The following is a 20,293-nucleotide window of genomic DNA, read 5'->3' as shown; positions in this document are numbered from 1 at the left end:
TGTGGGGAGAGGCTCTGAGCAGGGCTGGAGAGAGGAAACTGGCTGGTGTTTTTGGAGAGGGTGATGAGAAGGGGGGACCTGGGCCTTGCACATCCTCCCCCCAAACCTCTGTGGCCCCCAGGCCTGTTGAAACTCCCACTCTGCAGCATCCAGGACAGCCCTAGGCCTCAGGCAGCTGTTTGGGGGGGGCAGGGAAGGCCTGCGTGGGCGGCTGCTGAGGGAAGGGTAGGACTGGAGGCGTGGAGATGCCCCCCACCCTGCGCACAGCCTTCCTGTGCCACTCTGCATCCCCTCTGCCACTCTGTAGCCCCAGAATTGGGGAGACGTTTCTGGCCTGGGTTGGCCTCACCTTCAGGAAGGCCCAGGCCCTTTGGCAGTTTGGGGGCTCTGTGGATTTGGAGATTGACAGGTTTCCCCACTCCCCATGCCTCAGAATGTCACTTGGCTTTGGGGACCAGGCCTGGGAACAGAGGAGAGGGCTCTCCCAGGGGCTGTGGCTGCAGCCCAGAGCTAGCCATGCTGTCTGGCCGGAGCCTGAGGAAAGGGAGAACACTGGCCTCCAGACCAGGCCCTTCCCGGCCAGCTCGAGACGCCAGCCCCCTGCAGCCAACTCCCTGACCTACAGCTCTGGACCACAAGGCCCCAGATGCACAGACTGAAGCCTCCTGTGGATGCAAGGACCCAGAGGGCCTGTCCCCAGCCCCAGGTGGAGCCTCCTGGGGGGGCTCCCTGTGCCCCTGCTACAGCCCCAAGCAATACCTGTGGCCTTTCCCCCTCTGCCCTATGCTTGGACTCAGGGTCTGGAGAGCCTGACCTGTGAGCTGTGTGTGCAGAGAGAGAAGCAGTGAGTCCCACTCCCTTGGGCTGGACGTAGAACCTCATCCTCCCGCTTCACACACACACGTGTGCATGCAGACGCATGAGGCTCTGCTCCCTCGGGCGGTCACCTGCTTTGAGCCTGAGCCTCCGCGGGTGGCAGAGTGGGACCCTAAAAGCTCCCCCAAGTCCCAGGCTTGTTGGGAGCCTGACAGGATCTGAGGGCCAGCATCTATCCTCGAGTGGGAGCATGCGAACACCCAGTGCATCCTCGTTTTTGTGTTTCTCTAACACTAAGAGAGAGCCCGCCCATGCCGGGGCCACTGTCCAGCAGGGCCCATGCCTGTGGTCGCTGAGTGCTGGGCACAAAATGAAGCCAACCCAAGCCCCAACTTCGAGAACTAATGGGAACTGAGATGCAAATGGAGAGATCACAGTGCACGAGGCCAGCGCAGCTGCAGGTGGAGAGAGGGTGTGGCTGTGGAGGGAGTGTCCCTCGGTGTCCCCACAGGACACAGGAGGGAGACTCTGGACCACACAGGGGTACAAAAGCCCTAGATGGAGACTTCCGGTGGACTCAGGGCTTGCCGGTGGAGTGAAGGGCTTGGGCGGACCCAGGGATGGCTCCTCCCTGCTCCCCCGTGCATCCGTCCCTCAGCCCTGCTTTTCACCTTGCTGTCCACGCCCACATTTCCCAGCCCAGGGGATCTAGTCATTCTGGCAAGCGACAGATGGCAAGAGGGTGTGTGGACAGAGGTCCCACTGTCCTTCTGGAAGTGGGGCTTTGAACACGTCGTGCCCTCGCCCACCAGGGAGGCCAGCTCCAGGCACCGTCTCTTCTGCCCCTGTGCCCTGTGTGTGGGCCGCATCCCTGGCCTTGGGGGATTTGACAAGGGAGAACCGGAATTAGTCACAGGGCCTGGGTAACAGTGAAGAGGCCTGGCTCAGACTCCGGGGCTGCCTGAGCGCAAACTCTGGGAAAGTCCCTGAGATCATCGAGACTCAGTTTTCTGAGCTTAAGAGTGCCAGTGTCATGGAGGGGGCGTGAAGGCTAAAATGTGAAGTACCGCCCTCTGTGAGTAAGCGTTCGGTAAGCTGTCAGTCCCGGGTGACGCTGGAGACGGGGCGGAGGCGGTGGTGGTGAGGACGGTGGGACTGGTGGCTGTGGAGGTGAAGATGGCGGTGCTGCCGGCGGTGGTGACGAGCAGGTAGTGATGGAGGTGACAGGGCGGCCTCCGTGTGCTTTTCCCACAGGGTCACCGGCGGGGAGCTCTTTGAGGACATCGTGGCGAGAGAGTACTACAGCGAGGCAGACGCCAGGTGGGTGCAGAGCCCTCACACCGTCCTGGCCCCTCTTCTCCTGCCTGGCCTTCCCTCTCTAAGCCTGGCTCCTGCCCTTCTGGCCCACATCTGCTCTCATGCACATTGTCCCTGACATGGCCCGGGCCGACGGTCCACTGGGCAGAAGTGTCAGGCTGCCCGCCTGGCGGACGCCTGCCCTGTCTCCCCTGGGGTGGGTGGGAACTGGCCCACGGAGGGGCTCTCCTTGGGGTAGCTGGTGGGGGGAGAGCAGACAGAGCATGGCGGTGGGCATCGTCCTGCCCTTCCCTTGGACTTGGTCAGCCCTCATGGTGGTCGAAGGGGACCGACCTTCTCAGAGATACCATCTGCAGTGCAGCTGCTGGGAGATAGCAGGGCCCTTCCCCCAGAAGGGCAGGCCCCCCGTGACCTGCTCTGGCCCGTGCTGTGGGCCAGATGCCACCCCGACCGGTGACAGGTGTGTCACTCCTGACAGTGCATCTCAGCTTGGAGATGGCTGCGGGCCACCAATCCCGGCCCGCCCAGCCCGGCCCGCCCAGCTCCCAAGGACACACGCGTTTAAAAGAAAAAGAAAAGAGGCCGACAGTGGCCCTCTCTAGGTGGTGGAGTTACGGATGCTTTTAAATTTTTTAATCTTCTTCGTCTATTTTAAAATTTTTCTTTAATGAATATGTATTCCTTTTCTAATCAAGAAAATGAACGTTATTTTAACAAGTAGCTTTTTGTGACTTGCTTCTGCACCCCCAGGCAACCTTGCCCGTCGGTGACAGCCTGGGTCCCCGTGAGAATATGTGAGTGGGTCCCTGGTGTCACCGGGGCGCCCACAGAGCTGGGCAGCAGGAGGCTGGGGGCCTGGCGGGCGCTGGCGTGGGGTGCTGGAGCCGGGGTGAGCTGGAGTGTCAGGGCACTGGCTGCTTTTCTGAGGCTCCTTGAGGAAGGGCTTTCATTTTGCACAGCAGCCTGGGAACGACCCGTTCCCTCCGAGAGCAGGAAGACTCCATTTTTATTTCCTACTTACAAGAAAAGTAGAAAGTAGAACAGACGCACCTCCTGCTGCTCTGAGATGCTTGGGCGAGAATGTCCCAAGTATGCGTGCCTGCCTGCTGGGTGGAGCCAGAGCCCCAGACCCGGGGTCCTGACATCTGTCAGGGCAGGACAGGAGAGGAGGTCCCCCAGCGGCTGCCCCCAGGTCGGGCCCCAGGGCCCGCAGCCAGGGCAGCGCTGGGGCCAGGGGGGCTGCCTTCCAGCGGTAGCGGGGCGCCTCGGGGGGCGCTTGCCTTCACCGTCCTCATCCCACCCCCGCCTGGAGCATCCTGCCAGGGCTCCTCGGTTCTCAGCACCCACCGCTGGGCACGGCCCAGGGCCTGGCAGCCTCCCGCGCTCTGTGGTTGGTGGTCTCGCTGGAGGGGGACGTGGCCCACAGCAGAGCCCTGCTCTTGGCTGGGAGCCCCCAGTGCCCGCCTCTTCCCCATATGCCCGACGGCCACACTCCCTCCCCTGCCACGTCCCCCACGCATGCCCCGTCCCCCCAACACCTGTGTCCTCGGAGCTCCTCCCTTGCCCACTTTCACCTGCCTCCAACCTCATCTTCTCCGATGACTGCTTATGTCCCCGCCCCCACTCCCCAATTCTGTGGCTCCCTCCTGCCTGCCCGGATGGCCGGCATCCTGACCTTCCTGCCTGGGCCTCCCTTGTGGAGGCTCTCCTGGCGTTTGGGGCCCCACCCACAAATGCCTAGTTTCCTCTCACAGACTCCACCTTGCTCATAGCCAGACTACCAGGGGGGCGAGAGGGAGCGAGGGACACTCTTGGGGATCCCTTCCAGCTGGCCTCACTCGTTAAACGCGCACCTCAGGCTGCCCCTTTTCCCGGGAGTCCTGGACCCTGGAAGCGTGCTTTTGACCTTTGTGTCGGTGATTAGCCTTCAGGCGGGATGGCCTGAGAGAGTGACATGGATGCCCACGTGGGTGGGTCTCCCAGGGGCATCGTCAGGAACTGTGGCAGATGGGGTGAAGGCTTTCTCACGCCCTGGGAGGGTGTTCCCCCAGGACCCCCAGTGAAAGGGGCCTGGGCTCTGCTGAGGCTGGAGCCCTAGGCGCCCGGCCATGGTGGTGGGCACCTTCCCGGCCAGCGTGCAGGCCTGGCCCCCGCCAAATGCGTCAGCCACCCTTCCAGTGGCCTGCCCGGGGCCGTCTGCTCAAAGCTGAGCGAGTGATGAATTTCCAACATGTCACGTCTCTAGAGGAAGAGGAAGCAGGGCAGGAGTTGCTTTTCTGAACCTTTTTCTAACCGAGAAGGCTGGAGATTCCTCTGAGGAAGAAGTGGGATCTTTATTTTGAAGTTTGTGGGGAAAAGGAGGGGTCTTTTTCAAACCTGGGAAAGCAAAAAGTTCAAAATATTTAGAGCCCATTTTTAAAAACCCTGAAAAGCAATATGGCTCATGAGGGATGCTTATGGGTCCATGAGAATAACGTCCAGGACCCGGCCAGCGTCTGGAATGCCGCTTGAGAACAATTCTGACCACAAAAGTGACTTTCTGAGTTGTTCAGAATATGAAAAAAGGCCCCACGAGGAAGACGGTACGATGTAAATGGCAGGCAGAAGGGAGGCAGGACCTCATGACTGGCCAGGCGGCCTCATGTCCTCCAAGGCCGTGGTCTCAGCCGGGAGACCAGGGCGAGAGCAGGGTGACGAGGGCCCCGGGAGCGGCCCCCCAGAGGTCCCTGGAGGGTGGGCTAGCTGGAATGGGCCGCTCTCCAGGCATGTGGTGTCCACCTGCAGGCCGCAGAGGCCACTGCCACGTTGGTCCCAGAGATGCTGTGAAGAATAGGCCCGGGAGACAGGCGAGCAGCGTTGCCGCACTGGCTGTGGGGAGGGGGTGAGCAGACCTGCACCATTTTCTCTTGGGGAACGTGGTTTGCTTGGCCAGCTCATTTGTGAGTACTGGGGGCTAAGCCAGCACATCTCTCCATCAGGGCGGCCACGAAGCGACCTGAGCAGGGCCTGCGGGCTGGGTGGACAGGGGCTGCGTCAGAGCTGTAGGGCTGGATTTCAGCCAACGGGCGGAGTTCTGTGATGCTCGGGGAGACATGCTGGCTCAGCAGCAGCAGTCACCCCATCTCTGGCGCTGGTTTGGGGCCCTGCATCCCCAAGAGGAGACGCGGGGGAGGGCAGAGGGCACAGCCCACCCCCATCTGAGCTGCCGTATCAATCGGTGCTGCGGCCGATGGATCCCTGGGTCCGAGAGACGTTTGGGGAACACGTTCCTACAAGGCTGGGCCTGAGGACACAATCGAGAGGAAAGAACCGACATGTCCCTGTGGTCATGGAGGCCACAGTCCGGAGCAGAGACGGACGCTGCCCAGACGCCCACACAGAGCGCAGGGCCGCCGCGTGACTGCAGTGGGGACGACGGGGGTGCCTCACGCTCGCTCGACACGGAGAGTCCAGAGAGCGTCCTGGGGTTGAGAGCGGGGCAAGCTCACAAGGGTGGAGGAAGAAGAGGGGCTCGGCCCAAAGCTCAAGACTTGCAGGGCTCTCGGCAGGCCTGAGCTTGGAGCCAGATCGTTCCAGGGCTTTCGGGGAGTGGCCAGTGGCCCAGGAGATGCCGGCCCTTGGGCTGTGAGGGCTGCTGATGCGCTGGAGGGAGGGGCAGGCTACCACGGGGATGGCAGGGCACACGGCACACGGCTGGGGCAGGTGTACCCCGGGGCAGAACCAGGGTCTGGCTGCAGTGGCACAGGCGGGGGCTGGTCTGCCCCAGGGTCCCCGAGGCCCTATATGGGGTCGGGTGCTGCAGCATGTGGGTGATCCAGGGACTCGAGGCTGAGCTCCGGGAGGATGCATTGGTGCCCCCAGCATGCCTCCCCAGGGCTCTGGGTTTGCCAGGGAGCCGCAGATTCCTGGGGACTGGGAAAGCCAGAGTCCCCTGCCCCGGGCCCTGGCTCAGTGGCCTCAGCTACAAGTGCTGGGCCTTTATCTGGCCTCTGTCTCCACCCAGCAGCCTGTCCTGACCTCAAAAGAGCTTCCCCGACCTCATGGCTGAGCTCTGCGCACGAGGAGGGAAGCCCTTGAGTGGGTCAGCCTGGGCGGCGGGAGGGGTGCTGAGCCCGTGTCTGCAGTCACGGGAGGGCTGGTGGTGGCTGGGTGTGGAGCTGGGGATGCAAGGATGGGGGTGAGGACCACAAAGGATTGTTCCTGGCAGATGAGGACGTTGTGGGAGGGGCAGGAGTGGGGAGGGAGGCACTGGGAGCAGGTCGGGGAGGAGAGCTCAGGGCGTGGGGCGGGGATGGGCTTTCCAGCCCCTAGAGGCACCTAAGGGCAGGGGGTGCTGGGGGACCGTCGCCCACAGGTTTGACCCCTGCAAACCTCAGGAATCCATCATGAGGATTCTGAGGTCTAGGTTTCCGCAGGGGGGACCTCAGGTTTACTTTTCTATGCAGCAGGTGGGCTCCAGATGTGGCCAGAGGTATTTGAGGAAGAGGCCTGGTCCTCTGTCCCTTCTCTGAGTTTGCTGTTAGGAAAACGAAGCACACCCCTCCAGCTGACCTTCAGTCACCCCACAGGGTCCAGCCACGGCAGGAAGGGTCCTGAGGGAGTCTGCCTGTGCATCCCTCGTCCCCACCCAGAGGGGCTGTGGCTGAGACCCCGGGGGTGAGCTCCAGGGAGCCTGTGGCCCTCCTGTCTCCCGTGGCTGGTAACGCTGCAGGGCTGCTGTGGGAGCCCAGGGTCTGTGCCTGGCTTTGGGGGCAGCTGGAAACCTTCCAGTCCCCTGGGGCCACCTGGGGGAGGCAGGCTCAGGCCACAGGGGCTGGGGGCATCTGGGTCTGATGTTCAGGGCACGTTGCTGAAGCACCGGTGTTGGAGGCACCTGAGGAGAGCTGGGTCTCTCCCTCCAGCCAGTAATACCCTGGAGGGCTCGGGACTTCTCCCGGCTCTGGAAGGAAGCCCCTGGCTTGGGGCCCTGGGCTGTACCCGGCTGCCTCTTCGCCAGGAGCGCATCCGGGACCCCAGGGCTGCTAAGGAGCTGAGCTGTCTAGTGCGGCAGCCAGGAGCCAGTGTGGATGTTCAAGTTTATTCAAATGAAATGACCCCTGCCCTAGCACATGAGTGACTGGAGGCTGCAGCATTAGCGCTGCCCCAGAACAGAGGGGGGCCCTAGTGGCCAGGGCGTCACCCCACACTGCGGCACTGGCCTGCCCTCTCCCTCTCGCCCTCTCACCTCTGCCCTTTCCTGCCCGGGTTCCCCCATCTCCAGCCTGCCTTGCAGGGTGTGGGTTCAGGCCGGGCCTCCCTCCCGCAGGGCGCCCAGCTCAGGTCCAGGCTTGGCCAGCATGAGCCTGGGGAGGAGGGCCCCGGGGCCAGGCGTGTCTCCTCTGAGCAGCACTTCCAAGGGCCTGGCCCGAGGGGAAGGCAGGGTGGGGGGCGCGGGGGGCCTGGCCGGGCCTTGTGCTGACCTTTGGGGGTGAGGAAGGCTCCTCAGAGGTCCCCTCCTGGCCAGTGTCTCCTCTCCCATGTGGCAGGCTGCACCTTGATTCCCTGCTTCCCCGCGGCCCCCTGCCAGGCTGGGGACCCCCCCCCAGTGCCACACAGCCCCCTGCTCCTGCGCCCCCGCCCACTCTTCGGGGGCCACCCGCACTAACGCGCCTGCTGTTTGCTTCAGTCACTGCATCCAGCAGATCCTGGAGGCGGTTCTCCATTGCCACCAAATGGGGGTTGTCCACAGGGACCTCAAGGTGAGTCCCCCACCGTGCTCCGTGCCAGGTGTTTGTTGTCTGTAACTGCATGCTGCGTTTAACAGGGGGCTCTGGGCTGGGGCAGTGCGAGCGCCAGGAGACACTGTGTGCGTGGGACGTGCGCACCTGTGTGTGAAAGTGCATGTGAGAGTGCGTGTGCCTCAGCACGTGTGTGAGCACCTGTGTGTGTGTGAAGGTGCGTGCGTGCGAGAATGTGGGTCTGTGTGCACGTGTATGTGTGTGTGCCTGTGTGGGCACGGGTGTATATGTGCTCACACGCACGTGTGTGTATGCGTGTGTGGGAGCATTGTGTGCACGTGCGTTCATGCATGTGTGAGAGAATATGTGCATGTGTGCACATCTGTGTGCGTGGTGTCTGTGTGTGTGCACGCATGCATGTATTTGCACACGTCCCTCCCAACACCTCTAGGCTCCGGGGCTGAGAGGGGACAGTTGTCAAAAATCAGCCTATTAACACATGTCCACTCGGGGTCTCGCTTTCTGGGCTCCGGTTGAGATTCGGACCTGGCAGGTGGGACACAGGTGATGTGCGTGCAGGTGGGGCTGATGCCTCGGGAGCAGGGGCTGAGGGACCAGCCTGGATGTTCTCTGCAAACTTCCAGCCCTTTCTTCTAGTGGCCCTTGGCTCAGCTCTGGGCAAAGTGACCATAGAGCATTTAAAACAAGGTTTGTCACCCACAGGGCTCAGTGCGGTGGGAGGGTCTTTGGAGGAGCTACACCCCATCCTCCCGCCTCCCTCCCTCCTTTCCCCCTCTGCCCTCCTCCTCCTCTCAATTTCTCCTCCTTTCTTTGATTTTAGCTTTCTTCGAGTCTGGGTTTGGGTCAGTTTCTTCTATTGGGGGGTGGGGGGACCCCTGGGCCTGTCACCCCTGCTAAGAGACCTGCTGGTGGTGTTTGAGACCAACTTTCCCATGGGTGCTCGGGCTGAACGGGGTCACGCCCTTCCTTGGGCCACCGAGGGGTGTGTGTCTGTGAGCTAATCTTTGTGGGGCTGCTGTTGGAATGTTGTCCTGCCAGGAGCAGGCCCAGGACCCTGTCCTGTGCCCTTCACGTTCCCGTTCTCTCTCTGCATGTGCCGTGTGGTCCCCTGTCCTTTCACATGCCCACGCAGGCCCGCCGTGTCTGCCTGTCCTGTGGGTCCCCCTCTGTTGCTGTGTCTTGTCTGAATCGGCCTCACTGGGGGCCTCTGGGAGGAGGGGCCGCAGGGGAGTGGGCGCGCATCCCCCCTTGACTATGGACCCTGTGATGCATAAGTAACTTGGAGGCCAAAGCACGCAAATGGAGATGGATGCTCCCCCCAGGCCAGGTGTGCCCTGGGGGCAAACAGAATCCTTGCCGAAAAGAAGAAAAGGGGGCAGGAGTCTGCCAGGTGTTGGGGGAGCAGACTGCCCCTCCTCCTCTAGAGAGGCCTCCACCATCATGACTGAGACAGCCCCCCAGAAGCGGTGCTGTGGTGGGTGTCCTCTCAGCCAAGGTGTGGAGGGTGGAGAGAGTGGAGGGGGCTGGTGCCATTTCAGGGTGCTGCGAGGGAGGCAGGGTGGAGCCCGGGGCCAGGGCATCACTGTTCGGACCCAGCTGGCTCCCCTGCCTCTCACCCCGCCCGGCCCCGACCCTTCTTGTCCAGCTCTTCCCAGAGACCAAGTTCACTTAGCTCCTTCTTCCTGGGGAGGAGTGCTGGTTTGTTTCCTCGGGGTGGGGGTATCTGAGCTGTAGAAGTCAGGTCAAGCCCCCAGCTGCAGTCCCTGACCCCTACGATTTCAGACTTCTTTTTTAAATTTAATTTAAAAAAATTGAAATATAGTTGATTTACCATGTTGTGTTTATTTCAGACTTCTTGATATGGGGTGTGTGGAGAGGTTGGGGTCCCCTTGCCCCACGCACATTTGCAAAATCAAGGTGTTCAGAGGCGGGCTTCCCTGGTGGTCCAGTGGTTAAGATTCCGTGCTTCTAATGCAGGGGGCGCGGGTTCAATCCCTGGTCGGGGAAGTTCCACATGGCGTGCGCTGTGGCCAAAAGAGTTGATGGGACATGCATTAAGAAATAAACTTTAAAAAAGGAAGAAAAGGGGAGTATTAAAAAAAAGAAAGACCAATAATCCAAAAAAAAAAAAAAAAAAGATGTTCAGAGGCCTCCAGGCCGTGCTGGGCAGACAGGGCTGAGTGTCCCCAGCGCACATCACCTGGAGGGACAGCACCTCGTCCAGCCAGCTGTGTGTGGGCCTGGAAGAACTGGTTTCTGCTGGGTGGGGCTGGCGTACTTCATCTCTTCCACGTGTGTCGTCCTAACACCCCAGGTGTACAAGCGGTGTTAACTCAGTTCGGTTGGTGGTGTTTGTCTTTCTTGGTGGCACCAAAGTGGCAGTGTGGTCTCAGCGGGCCTTCCCGTCGGGAGGGTGGCCTGGCGAGGAGGCCGAGGGCCCAGAGAGGCATGAGGAAGTCCAGCGGCTTTGAGCTCTGACTGCTGGGAGGTGGTGAGGCTGGTGGGATAGGCTGGGATGGGAGGGGCCCAGCACACAGGGCACAGTGCACAGGGACCCCCTCGGGCCTTCGGGGCCAAGTGTCCCCAGTCAGGGGGCAGCAGCCTCGGCGCTCCAGTGGGACAGGGATGAACGTCCTTCCAGCTTGAGCAAGGGCGCTGCTGCCCGACTCAGGGAGGTCTGCATGGGACCTTTCCTACCTGCGGTCAAGGCAGGCCCCCTCTGGCCAGCATGGGGCCGGTGGGACTTGGTGGACAGACGTCCTGCACTGCCAGGCTCTCAGGGCCCTCGGTTGTTCCTTCCAGCCTTTTGAGGGCTGCCGTCCTGCCAGCAGCGCCTGAGCGCTCCAGCAGGCAGTTGTCTGTGCAGCCAGCCGTGGTGAAGGGAGGGAAGCCCCTCTGCCGGTGGACGTCCCGGGCCCCTGCACAGCCTGCCAGGGCCTGTAGGGTGCGCTCAGTTTTTGGTCCCAGCGCCCTGAGTTCACAAGCTTGCGCTTTGAAAGCCAGCTTCCCTCAGCTCTGGGGCGCCTGTCCCTGCCCCCCGGGGGGTGTGGGGCAGGGACAGACTGTGGGGTGCAGGCCCGGTGGGGCCCAGAGCTCTGGGATACGCCCAAGCCAAGGGTGTCAGCTGCGCTCGGGGGACACCCACATGGTGGCGGGTCAGACCTGTGTGCCCCTGTTTGCAAAGCACTATTTTGTCCCCCTCCCTCCCGTGACACCCCCGGGTGTAAACCACACGCTCTCGGGCTGGTCGCCTTCCCCGCAGCCCGAGAACCTGCTCCTGGCCAGCAAGTGCAAAGGGGCTGCAGTGAAGCTGGCGGACTTCGGCCTGGCTATCGAGGTGCAGGGGGACCAGCAGGCCTGGTTTGGTGAGTAGCCGGCTGGCCGGCCGGGGGCCAGGCTGGGGGCGTCAGCTGCCCTCGGGGCCCCTCACACGGCCCTTTCCCCTCCCGCTAGGGTTCGCTGGCACGCCAGGCTACCTGTCCCCAGAGGTGCTGCGCAAGGAGGCGTACGGCAAGCCGGTGGACATCTGGGCGTGCGGTGAGGCTGGTGTGCAGGGCAGGGTAGGGCCACAGGGCCACTGTGAGGGACCCGCCGCTGGGCTGACTCACAGGGCTACCCCCCGCTAGGAGCGCCCTCTCCACCCAGACTGGAGTCGCTAATGCGATCCTGGCTGTTGCTGAGAAGCCCACCGCCCCAGCACCTGCCCTGCGCTCTGCAGAGCGGTCTGGAGGAGGAGCGGCAGGTGCCCGGGTGGTGGATGGATGCTGGAGGGCTGGAGACCGTGCACACCACCCTGGCGGGGCCTGTCCTCTGCGCGGCGGAGGGGGCCAGCCTCGGGCCTCTCCTGTGAAGTAGGGTGAGGGTAGAGCAGAGGTGAAGGAGATGTATATGCCATTACTCCGTCAGGGTCTCCAAACAGTGACACTTGCTGACGCTGGCTGTGGGGGCCGGGGGGGGCTGTCCCACTGGACCTTGGGGGTCCCGGTGTTCTCATGGGGCTTGCTGGCTTCGGGCAGTGACCCCCACCCTAGCTGATGCTGAGAAACTGGCTGAGGGTCCCCTAGCTGTCAGGTGGCAGAGCTGGGCATGTGACCCCCACGCTGGGGGTCACGCAGCTGACCCCACACAGCAGCGCCCCACTGGCTCGTGGCTGCGCTGTGGGCTCCGTGGGCTGGGGCTGAGCCGCTGAGCGCAGGCGGTGAGGGTGGCAGTGCGAGGCCCTGCACTTGCGGTTCCCCGCAGGGGTGATCCTGTACATCTTGCTGGTGGGCTACCCACCCTTCTGGGACGAGGACCAGCACAAGCTGTACCAGCAGATCAAGGCCGGGGCCTACGACGTGAGTGCCGGGACCCCCCCGACCCTCCCCATCTGGGGGAGGCAGAGGCAGGGAGCGGGGTGACGCCGCCCGTTTCCAGATGAGGCCCCCCCTGGGAGAATTCTGTCTTCTGCCTGGGAAGGGGGCTTTAGGCTCCCTTGTGCGTGGCTTCCCTTCGTAGTTCCCATCCCCGGAGTGGGACACCGTCACTCCTGAAGCCAAAAACCTCATCAACCAGATGTTGACCATCAACCCTGCCAAGCGCATCACGGCGCACGAGGCGCTGAAGCACCCGTGGGTCTGCGTAAGTCGCCCCAGCCTCGGACCACCCCCCGGCGCGTTGACCCTGGCGCGCTCTCCTCGCATCCGGTGGGTCCCCTGGTTTCCCGGGGGCTGCGTGGCCTGTGGTTTTAAGGCTGGCGGGTTTAAAGACCTTAGTCCCTGGGAGACTAAGGAGCTCTGTGGGAAGAGGAGGCCCAGTCCAGGGCGTGAGGGGATAGAGTAGCGAGGTGCATGAGGGACAGGTGGGGGGGCGGACGGGCCATGAGGGGTGACGGGCTGGGGGGTTAGGCAAGCAGCGGGGACAGGTGGCCTCTGGCTGCAGTGGGCGGCCGGCAGCTCTTGGCACAAGGGCCCTGGGGGTGCTGCTGCCCTGAACCTTGCCCCGAGCCCCCTCTTTAGAGCCCCGCCTTGGGGACAGAGCTGATGCCCCTCAGGGCTCCTTGCAGCGTGTGACCCCCTCCTCCCTCCCCCCTCCCCACAGCAACGCTCCACTGTGGCCTCCATGATGCACAGGCAGGAGACCGTGGAGTGCCTGAAAAAGTTCAATGCCCGGCGGAAGCTCAAGGTGAGATGCCGACCCCAGTGAGGGCCAGGGTGCCATGCCAGGCACGCGTGCTCACCCCCCCAGAGGGGCCGAGGGCCCTGTCCTGGGAGCAGCTGGAGGGGCTCGGGCAGGCCTGTGGGGGTCCCAGTCACCTAGGATGGGCTGCTCGTCAGCGCCGTCCCAGACTAGACCCCCCATGGCAACAACACCAGAGGTGCCCAGACTTGAGCCTGGCCCCCAGGTGCACAGCTGGTCCCTCCTCAGCCGCCCATGCCGCCCATGAGGCATTCCTGGGGCTCCCTGGGGGGAAAGGCGCCCTGTGGTCGGTCATACTCTCTGAGCGCGAGAAGGCTGAAAAGCTTCTGACCTGGGGCAGGTTTGGTCAGGAGATCAGCTGAGCTCTGCTGCTTGCGTGGGCAGGGGGAGGGCGGGAGGGAGGGGGGGGGGGCCCTGGGCAGGGAGGCCGTTGGGCGCCAGGCCCGCCCTCCCGACAGGCTGCTCTGTGCTGAGAGTGTCCAGGCCTGGCGGCTGGCGTGCATGTGCCTGTCAGGGAGAGGAGGCGCCGTGGGGAGAGGCAGACCCCCAGCTGCAGCCCCGGGGGGTCTTGACGCCTTTAAGAGCTGGGCTCAGTGGGCAGTTTAGGACCTGGGGTGCATCCCTGTTTTAATGCTGGACGTGGGTGGCATGTCTGGGTGCAGCTGCCTCTCTGCGAGGCCATGACTCGAGGTGCGGGCGGGGGTCTCCGCCTGGCCTCAGCTGTGTGTCTCTCCCCAGGGCGCGATCCTCACCACCATGCTGGCCACGCGGAATTTCTCAGGTGAGTAGAACCTTCTCCAGGAGGAGCAGGCCTACGGCGGGAAGGCTGGGGAACGACCTGCCACCAGCTGCCTGCCGTGTCCTCACCCCACTGTCCCCTCCTCTGCTGCTGGCCCGGCCCGACCTTCCGCCCTCTGAGACCCTCGGGCCACAGAGGAGGCCTGGGCTACGGCCGGGCCCCGCGAGGGCACGTCCCTGAGTGTTGGGTCTGTGTCTGAGCTGCCCGCCGGCCGGGCCGCAGCTCCGTGTGTCTGTCCAGGCGTTGGTCGGCACCTCTGTGGCCTCGTTGTTGTCCTGAATCCTCTGAGCACCCGTTCTGTGTGTGGGTTAGGGGGCGGCTAGAGGAGGCTCCGGATACTCTGGCTGGCGGCCGCCCAGCCGGGCGCCGAGGGTGGGCAGGGCTGGGGGTGTGCGGCCGCTCTGGGGGGCTGTCGGCGACCCTGAGGCCATGGGCCCAGGCGGGCCCAGCGGGGACAGTCTGGGGCTGGGGGGCTGCTGTCACACCAACACTGACAGGACGCGTCCTGTCCGCACGCCCAGCCTGGCACCCGGAAGGCCCCGCTGGGGTTTTCCAAGGAGAAAGGAGGCAAATGCTTTTCCAGTGTCAGTCGGTCTCCATCTTGTTTTCACGCTCCTGTGAAGGGATTCTGGAACCATCCGTCACCTAAACTTTGACTCTAATCTTCTTCTGCTTCCTTTGTCTCTTCTCTTCCCTCACCTCGCCCACCCCTCGTCTGTGTCCGCCCCTCCCCTCGTCTCTAACCCGGTGCTAACAGTGGGCAGACAGACCACCGCTCCAGCCACAATGTCCACCGCGGCCTCCGGCACCACCATGGGGCTGGTGGAACAAGGTAGATGTCCCGCCTGTCGGCATGCAGGTCCCTTCGCTGCACGCAGCCGCCGGCTGGGCCTTGAGAGCCTCCCCAGAGGCCCCGGGAGCCCCTGCTCCCGCCGGGGACACGCCCACAGAGCCCCCGTGGGCAGGGAGGCAGCCCCAACTGTCCCAGCGGCCTCAGACCCCACCTATTTCAGGAGGGGCCAGGCTAGCTGACCCCTGAGCCGAGTTGCCCTCCATGCCTTTGACCGAATTCCCCAGTCCTGGTTCCTGAGTCTGGGGGTCAGGAGACCCCTCTGGTCAGAGCCCTTTGCTGTCTCAGTCTCCATCATGACCCCCGTTCAGAATGACCTTGACACCAACCCCAGGAAACCTCGGGGCTGCTGCTGGGAGTTCAAATCCCGAGTGGGGGCCCTGGGGAGAAGGGCGTGGGCAGAGACCCTGCCCCGTGAGAGCCCACTGGCCACCCTGGCCACCCCCGACCTGTCCCGCACATATGCCCAGGGCCCTGCCCTGCACTTCCAGCCGCTCGCACGGAGCCGGTGGTCTGTGCTGAGTCCCAAACACGCACGTCTGCCCCGTGAGCCTCAAGACGGGGCCCTCGGCCACCCAGAGAATGACTCTGAAGGCCTCCTCTTGGTTTCTTTCTATGAGGCCCCCATTACCTCGTCCCCACCCTGTGAGGGGAGAGGCTCATTCTGCTAACCTGTGTCCCAGTCTGTGAGGGGCAGACCTCCCAGAAGGCCCATGCCAGCTCCCGCTCATCCAACCGTGACCTTGGCCGCATCACATGAGGCTAGTGGACCCCAAGACTTCCTAGTGGGCCCATGGCCCCAGCCCGAGCTGAGGGTGGCACAAGTGTAGGGCGGGCAGAGCCAGCTGCAGCTGAGGGGCCTAGAAGAAGCCCGGCATTTCCTGCCGGTGCCTCGAGTGTCGGCCGGGACAGGGCAGACGCCCAGCCCCTCCCAGGCCCAGGCCCTTTCTTTTTTCTTTTTTCCTTTTTTTTTGGTGGGGCATACGCGGGGCTCTCACTGCTGTGGCCTCTCCCGTTGCGGAGCACAGGCTCCAGACGCGCAGGCTCAGCGGCCATGGCTCACGGGCCCAGCCGCTCCGCGGCATGTGGGATCTTTCCGGACCAGGGCACGAACCTGTGTCCCCTGCATCGGCAGGCGGACTCTCAGCCACTGCGCCACCAGCGAAGCCCCCGGGCCCTTTCTTTACTGCACATCCAGCCCAGCTCTTACCCCGTGACCCCCCACATCCAGCCCAGCTCTTACCCCGTGACCCCAGAGGACCCCGGCTGCTGCCTCCTGGGGCTTTCAGGGCAGGGCTGTCCTCAGCAGGAGGGCCTGTGCTCCTCCCGTGAGCCCGGTGACGGGTCCAGCAGGCAGGCCCCCGGGGTCGTCCTGAGTCAGCTTCATTTTCTGGGCCTTTCCGGAGCACCTGAGAGGGAGGGAGGGGCAGTGGGACACGGGACAGTGAGACTGGGGGCTCCTGGTGAAGCCGGGGGCGGGGCAGCGGTGAGCGAGGCAGGCGCCTCTGAGCCGCTCTCTGCCCGGGGCTCCCACCTGCAATGCCCACTGCCTGCAAGGGGATGTGGAGCGTCCGTGCATGAGGCCGCGAGCATGTGTGGCTCCGCCCCCGGCGCCCAGGGCCGCTCTGTCCTGGGGGTGGTCCGTGCATGTGGACGGAGCCCAGCATGGCTGTCCCTGAGTGACGAGCTAGGGGACGAGGTAAAGGCTGGGCCCTGTGGGTTGAGCCCTCATCCCCGCTAGGTCAGCCCACCTCAGCCAGTGCGTTGGACCCAGCAGACACGGCAGGCAGGGGGCTCAGTCCCAAGGCCATCGCTTCTCTGTGGATGACGGCCTCTGGGGTGACGTAGTGCCCTCGGCCAGCGGAAGACTGGGTGTCTTTGTAGATCTCTTGCAGTTCATCAAGGTGCCCTGGTCAGTCCCACTTGGCCTTCACCAAGAGGAGACTCAGGCAAACTGCTGGGGTGGCAATGATGACCTGGCCCCAAGGACCCGGGCTGGGGTGGGGCAGAGGATCTCTGCTTGTCTCCGGGGGTCTAGGGCGCCTGGTTGGTCCACCTTGGCTCCTGCTGTGTAGTAATGAATTCGACTTGAGGAAACGCAAAGGAAACTCCCTATGCCTTTGACTGCTAGTGTAGACGGGAGTCAACAGGATTCTGGAATTATTCTCAGACAGAGATGTGAATTTCCAGGAAACACGGCGGCCAGGAGCTGAGCTCAGGAAGACGGCAGCTGTGTGTCCAGACACCCTGTACCCAGACACGCAGGTGTAGGTTACAGGGGTTCTCAAGGAGGAGTGTTCGGGAATCGATTACAAGGACAGGTGTCTGCTACAGGGCATCCTGGAGCCTGGGCCGTGGTGGCGGACTGAGTCCCGTGAGGGGTGGCTTGTTAGGGAAATGGAACTGGTACCGTCCCGTGTAGCACGGTCTGGAATGTGGGTTTTGATAGAATCAGGGACTGAAGGGAACCCTCTTAAGACCCAGGACTGTCCCAGGGTCTGACCCAGGGGCCCCCCTTTCCTGCCCAAGGGGAAGACCAGGCAGAGCTGACTCTGCCCCCACCAGGGCACTGGGCTGGCCCTGGCCGGACTTCTCAGACCAGCACTGGCGTGCACCGGCTCTAACTCAGCCGGCCAGGAATGCCGCTGGCCAAGGCTGTGTGGCACTGGGAGGTGACTCTCCCCAGACTGCCCACCTTAAATTGGGGGCGGGGGTCAGCTTGCTCGTCTGCTCAGCTCTCACGACGAGTGCCTTCAAGACGGGCTGGACCCCACTTTCCTCCAGCTGTGTCCAGCCAGCTGGTCGGCCAGCATAGACAGGGTCCCTGGGCTCTGTGACCACAGCACGATCCCCACTTCGGGGTCAGTAGGGAGGCTAGGGCCATGCTGGTCAGGAGTGAGGCTGCAGGCCCTGGAGGCCCGGGAGTTCCCATGGCTGCAGGGCTCGATTGTTCCTCTGTGGTGAGTTACAGGCATACGGACGTAGCTGCTACCTGGGAGGTTTTCACAGTCCCCGCAGTGGGAAGTGGGTTGTGGCCCTGAGCAGGCGGCATTTCTGGTCCTGGACGCCCGTGGAGCAGGGCTGCCAGGGTAGCAGGGTGTGATCCCGAGTCCGGCCTCACCAGGTGAGGCCTCGCCCTTGGGAGGATGAACTGGGGGACGAGGAAAGGGATGACCTGTGGTCCCTTCACTCGCTGGGGTACTGTGATGCTTCTCACGGGGTGAAGCCCACCGGGCGACAGGGTTGGGCCAGGAGTCAGGTTTCTCGTTAAACTTTGGCTGGTGGATCCTGGGAGGGAAGCTTGAGGGAATTGATGGGTCCGTTGGGGAGGAAGGCTGGGAACTGAGGCTGCGCCCAGTGTAGCAGGTCTCCGATAACCCCGCGGGGCCCTCTGGCTGGGGGCAGCCACCTGTGTGCCAAAGCAAAGCCCGGAGGGCGGCGATGGCCACCTGGACAGGGAAAGGCGATCAGCAGGGGGTGGCCCAGCGGCCTGGTCACTGCACTGGGGACCTCGACCAGTGGTTCTCGAACTGAAGCAGCGTCAGGATCCCCCAGAGCAGATGAACAGTTAAACCGATGCCGAGCCCACCCCCGAGTTTCTGCCTCAGGAGGTCTGGGGCAGCCCAGGCGATGAGATGCTGACGTTGCTGGCGGGGGCGGGGGTGGGGTCCAGGGGGACCGCACTTTGAGAATCGCTGCATCTCTCTGGGTCTTTCTGATGTGCCGGCCGAGTCAACGGCCTCCAGGGATGTTCCCAGCAGGAAAGGTCCCCCCTCACAGGCCTGCTGGGGGCCACCCTCCGCCCTCTGGGCAGGCGGCCTCCCCTTCAGGGCTGGCCAGCCAGAGCTTTTGGAGCCGGCAGTGGGGACTGTGCCACCTTCCTTCCAGGGCGAGGGACCCCACCCTCCGGCATCCGACCCCAGGGCTGCTTCTCTAACCTGCACCGGCTGTCCTGGGGCACCGCTTGGTGTGAGCGTGGGCAGGGCGGGTGAGGCAGGAGCCGCTGAGCCCCGGGCTGCAGACTTGCGCTCCCTGCCTGAACGTCCACAAACCTTGTTTTCTCTCTCTTCTCTCTTCCTCACTCCTCTCCTCCCCTTCTCACCTTTCCTTTTCCGTAAGGTAAGCTGACTTCCTTTGTTGTTATGCTGGGGGGCTAAGGGCCTGTGGGCTGTGGCAGGTCAGGGCCCCTGAAGCTGGCTCACAGAGAGGCAGAGGCAGAGCCGGGCCGCCCCCGACCTCCTCCCCGGGGGGTGCCGGGAAGGCTGGGATGAGACGGGCCGTCTGCTGGGCCTGGGCTTCTGAGGGGTGGTGGGAACCTGGGATGCAGGTGGCTCTTTGGACCCTCCCCCAGGTGTGTCATCCTGTTGATGTCACTCGGAGCTTAAGGTCCTTGGTGGGTGGGCACAGAGGCCCGAGTTGGCCCAGTCAGTGCTGCCAGAGCAAGGCCGAGCGGTGGCCCCAAGGCTCGGGCTGCGGGGTGGTTTAAGAGGGAGAGTGAGGCTGCCCCCCGGGGCTCTGAGCTGAGAGGCGTGGCCTGAGGCCTGGCGGTGGGACCAGAGCTCCGAGTCCAGTCTGCCAGGGGAGGGGGGCCAGGAGGCTGAGAGCAGGCACCTGGGGTTGGGGCAAGCCCCTCCCTTTGTGGGTGGCCAGCTGCAGCCCACCCACCCCTGCCTGAGAACATTGGGGTGCCTACCACTCCAACCTGCTGTCCCGCCCTGTGTTCTCATCTCGGGTGAGGGGCAGCGCCCTGCCTTCCTTTTTGGGGAACCTGCATGCTGCCCTCCCGGAAGCTGCTGGTTACAGGTGGGAGGAGAAACCTTGGTGTCCTCCAAGGTCATGGCGGATGGCCAGGGGGGAAGGCCGTGTCCCGGGGACGAGGGTCCTCGGGCAGCGCTGGCCAGGCCTTCCCCAGGGCGGCCCTGCTCGGCACAGGACACAGGCCCGCTCTGTCCCCAGCTGGGCGCAGAAGCTACCTCTGCCTTGGGACCTTGGGTCGCCTGCTCGCTCAATCTTGGGGAGCCCAGGCTCCTCGCAGGCCCCCGAGGCTGCCTCACGCTGAGGGGGTGGGCTGTCCTGGGACCCGGGCCCCTCACTCATCACATCTGTTTCCTCCAATGCAGCAGCCAAGAGTTTACTCAACAAGAAAGCAGACGGAGTCAAGGTGAGGCGCTGGCTTGGCCCTGGGGGGTCTGCCCCCCCCCCCCACCGCCGTCTCGAGCCTACAGCTTTGCCCAATCCCTGAAGCTCCCTCTGGGCCTCCTCCCCACCCAAGGAAGGGGCGTGACCCCCTCATTCTCTCCCTAATGGCTTCTCTTCCTCTCTCTGCAGCCCCAGACGAATAGCACCAAAAACAGTGCGGCTGCCACCAGCCCCAAGGGGACGCTTCCTCCAGCTGCCCTGGTACTGAACCCCTCGTCCCCCCGCTTCTCGGCCCTCCCGTACCCCGGCTGTGTGGTAGCCACCTGTCGGGAGGCCTGGGGTAAAGCTGGGGTGTGGCTGCCAGCCTGTCTCTGACAGATGACACTTAGCCCTTCCAGCCCCACCGCCGCTCAGGTGTGGGGGTGAGGGTGGACTCCAGTTTAGGCCGTGCCGGAG

General features: G+C 63.7%; 1 protein-coding gene across 1 annotated transcript in view; it reads left to right on the top strand.

The window, feature by feature from the left end:
* Positions 1–20,293, top strand: part of CAMK2B (calcium/calmodulin dependent protein kinase II beta) — a 64,237-nt gene that overhangs the window by 31,216 nt on the left and 12,728 nt on the right. The window contains exons 7-17 of the mRNA XM_024747144.1: positions 2,071–2,136; positions 7,799–7,871; positions 11,134–11,236; positions 11,325–11,408; positions 12,114–12,208; positions 12,369–12,491; positions 12,951–13,034; positions 13,788–13,830; positions 14,606–14,680; positions 19,822–19,859; positions 20,027–20,098. Of these exons, the coding sequence (XP_024602912.1) occupies positions 2,071–2,136; positions 7,799–7,871; positions 11,134–11,236; positions 11,325–11,408; positions 12,114–12,208; positions 12,369–12,491; positions 12,951–13,034; positions 13,788–13,830; positions 14,606–14,680; positions 19,822–19,859; positions 20,027–20,098 (856 nt within the window). The remainder of the gene's footprint in view (positions 1–2,070; positions 2,137–7,798; positions 7,872–11,133; positions 11,237–11,324; positions 11,409–12,113; positions 12,209–12,368; positions 12,492–12,950; positions 13,035–13,787; positions 13,831–14,605; positions 14,681–19,821; positions 19,860–20,026; positions 20,099–20,293) is intronic.

The sequence above is a fragment of the Neophocaena asiaeorientalis genome, unplaced genomic scaffold (genome assembly GCF_003031525.2).
Source record: "Neophocaena asiaeorientalis asiaeorientalis breed wild unplaced genomic scaffold, Neophocaena_asiaeorientalis_V1.1 scaffold137, whole genome shotgun sequence".
In the NCBI taxonomy this organism is placed as follows: Eukaryota; Metazoa; Chordata; class Mammalia; order Artiodactyla; family Phocoenidae; genus Neophocaena; species Neophocaena asiaeorientalis.
The sequence above is the reverse complement of the archived record's forward strand: the minus strand, read 5'-3'. Positions and strand labels throughout refer to the sequence as shown.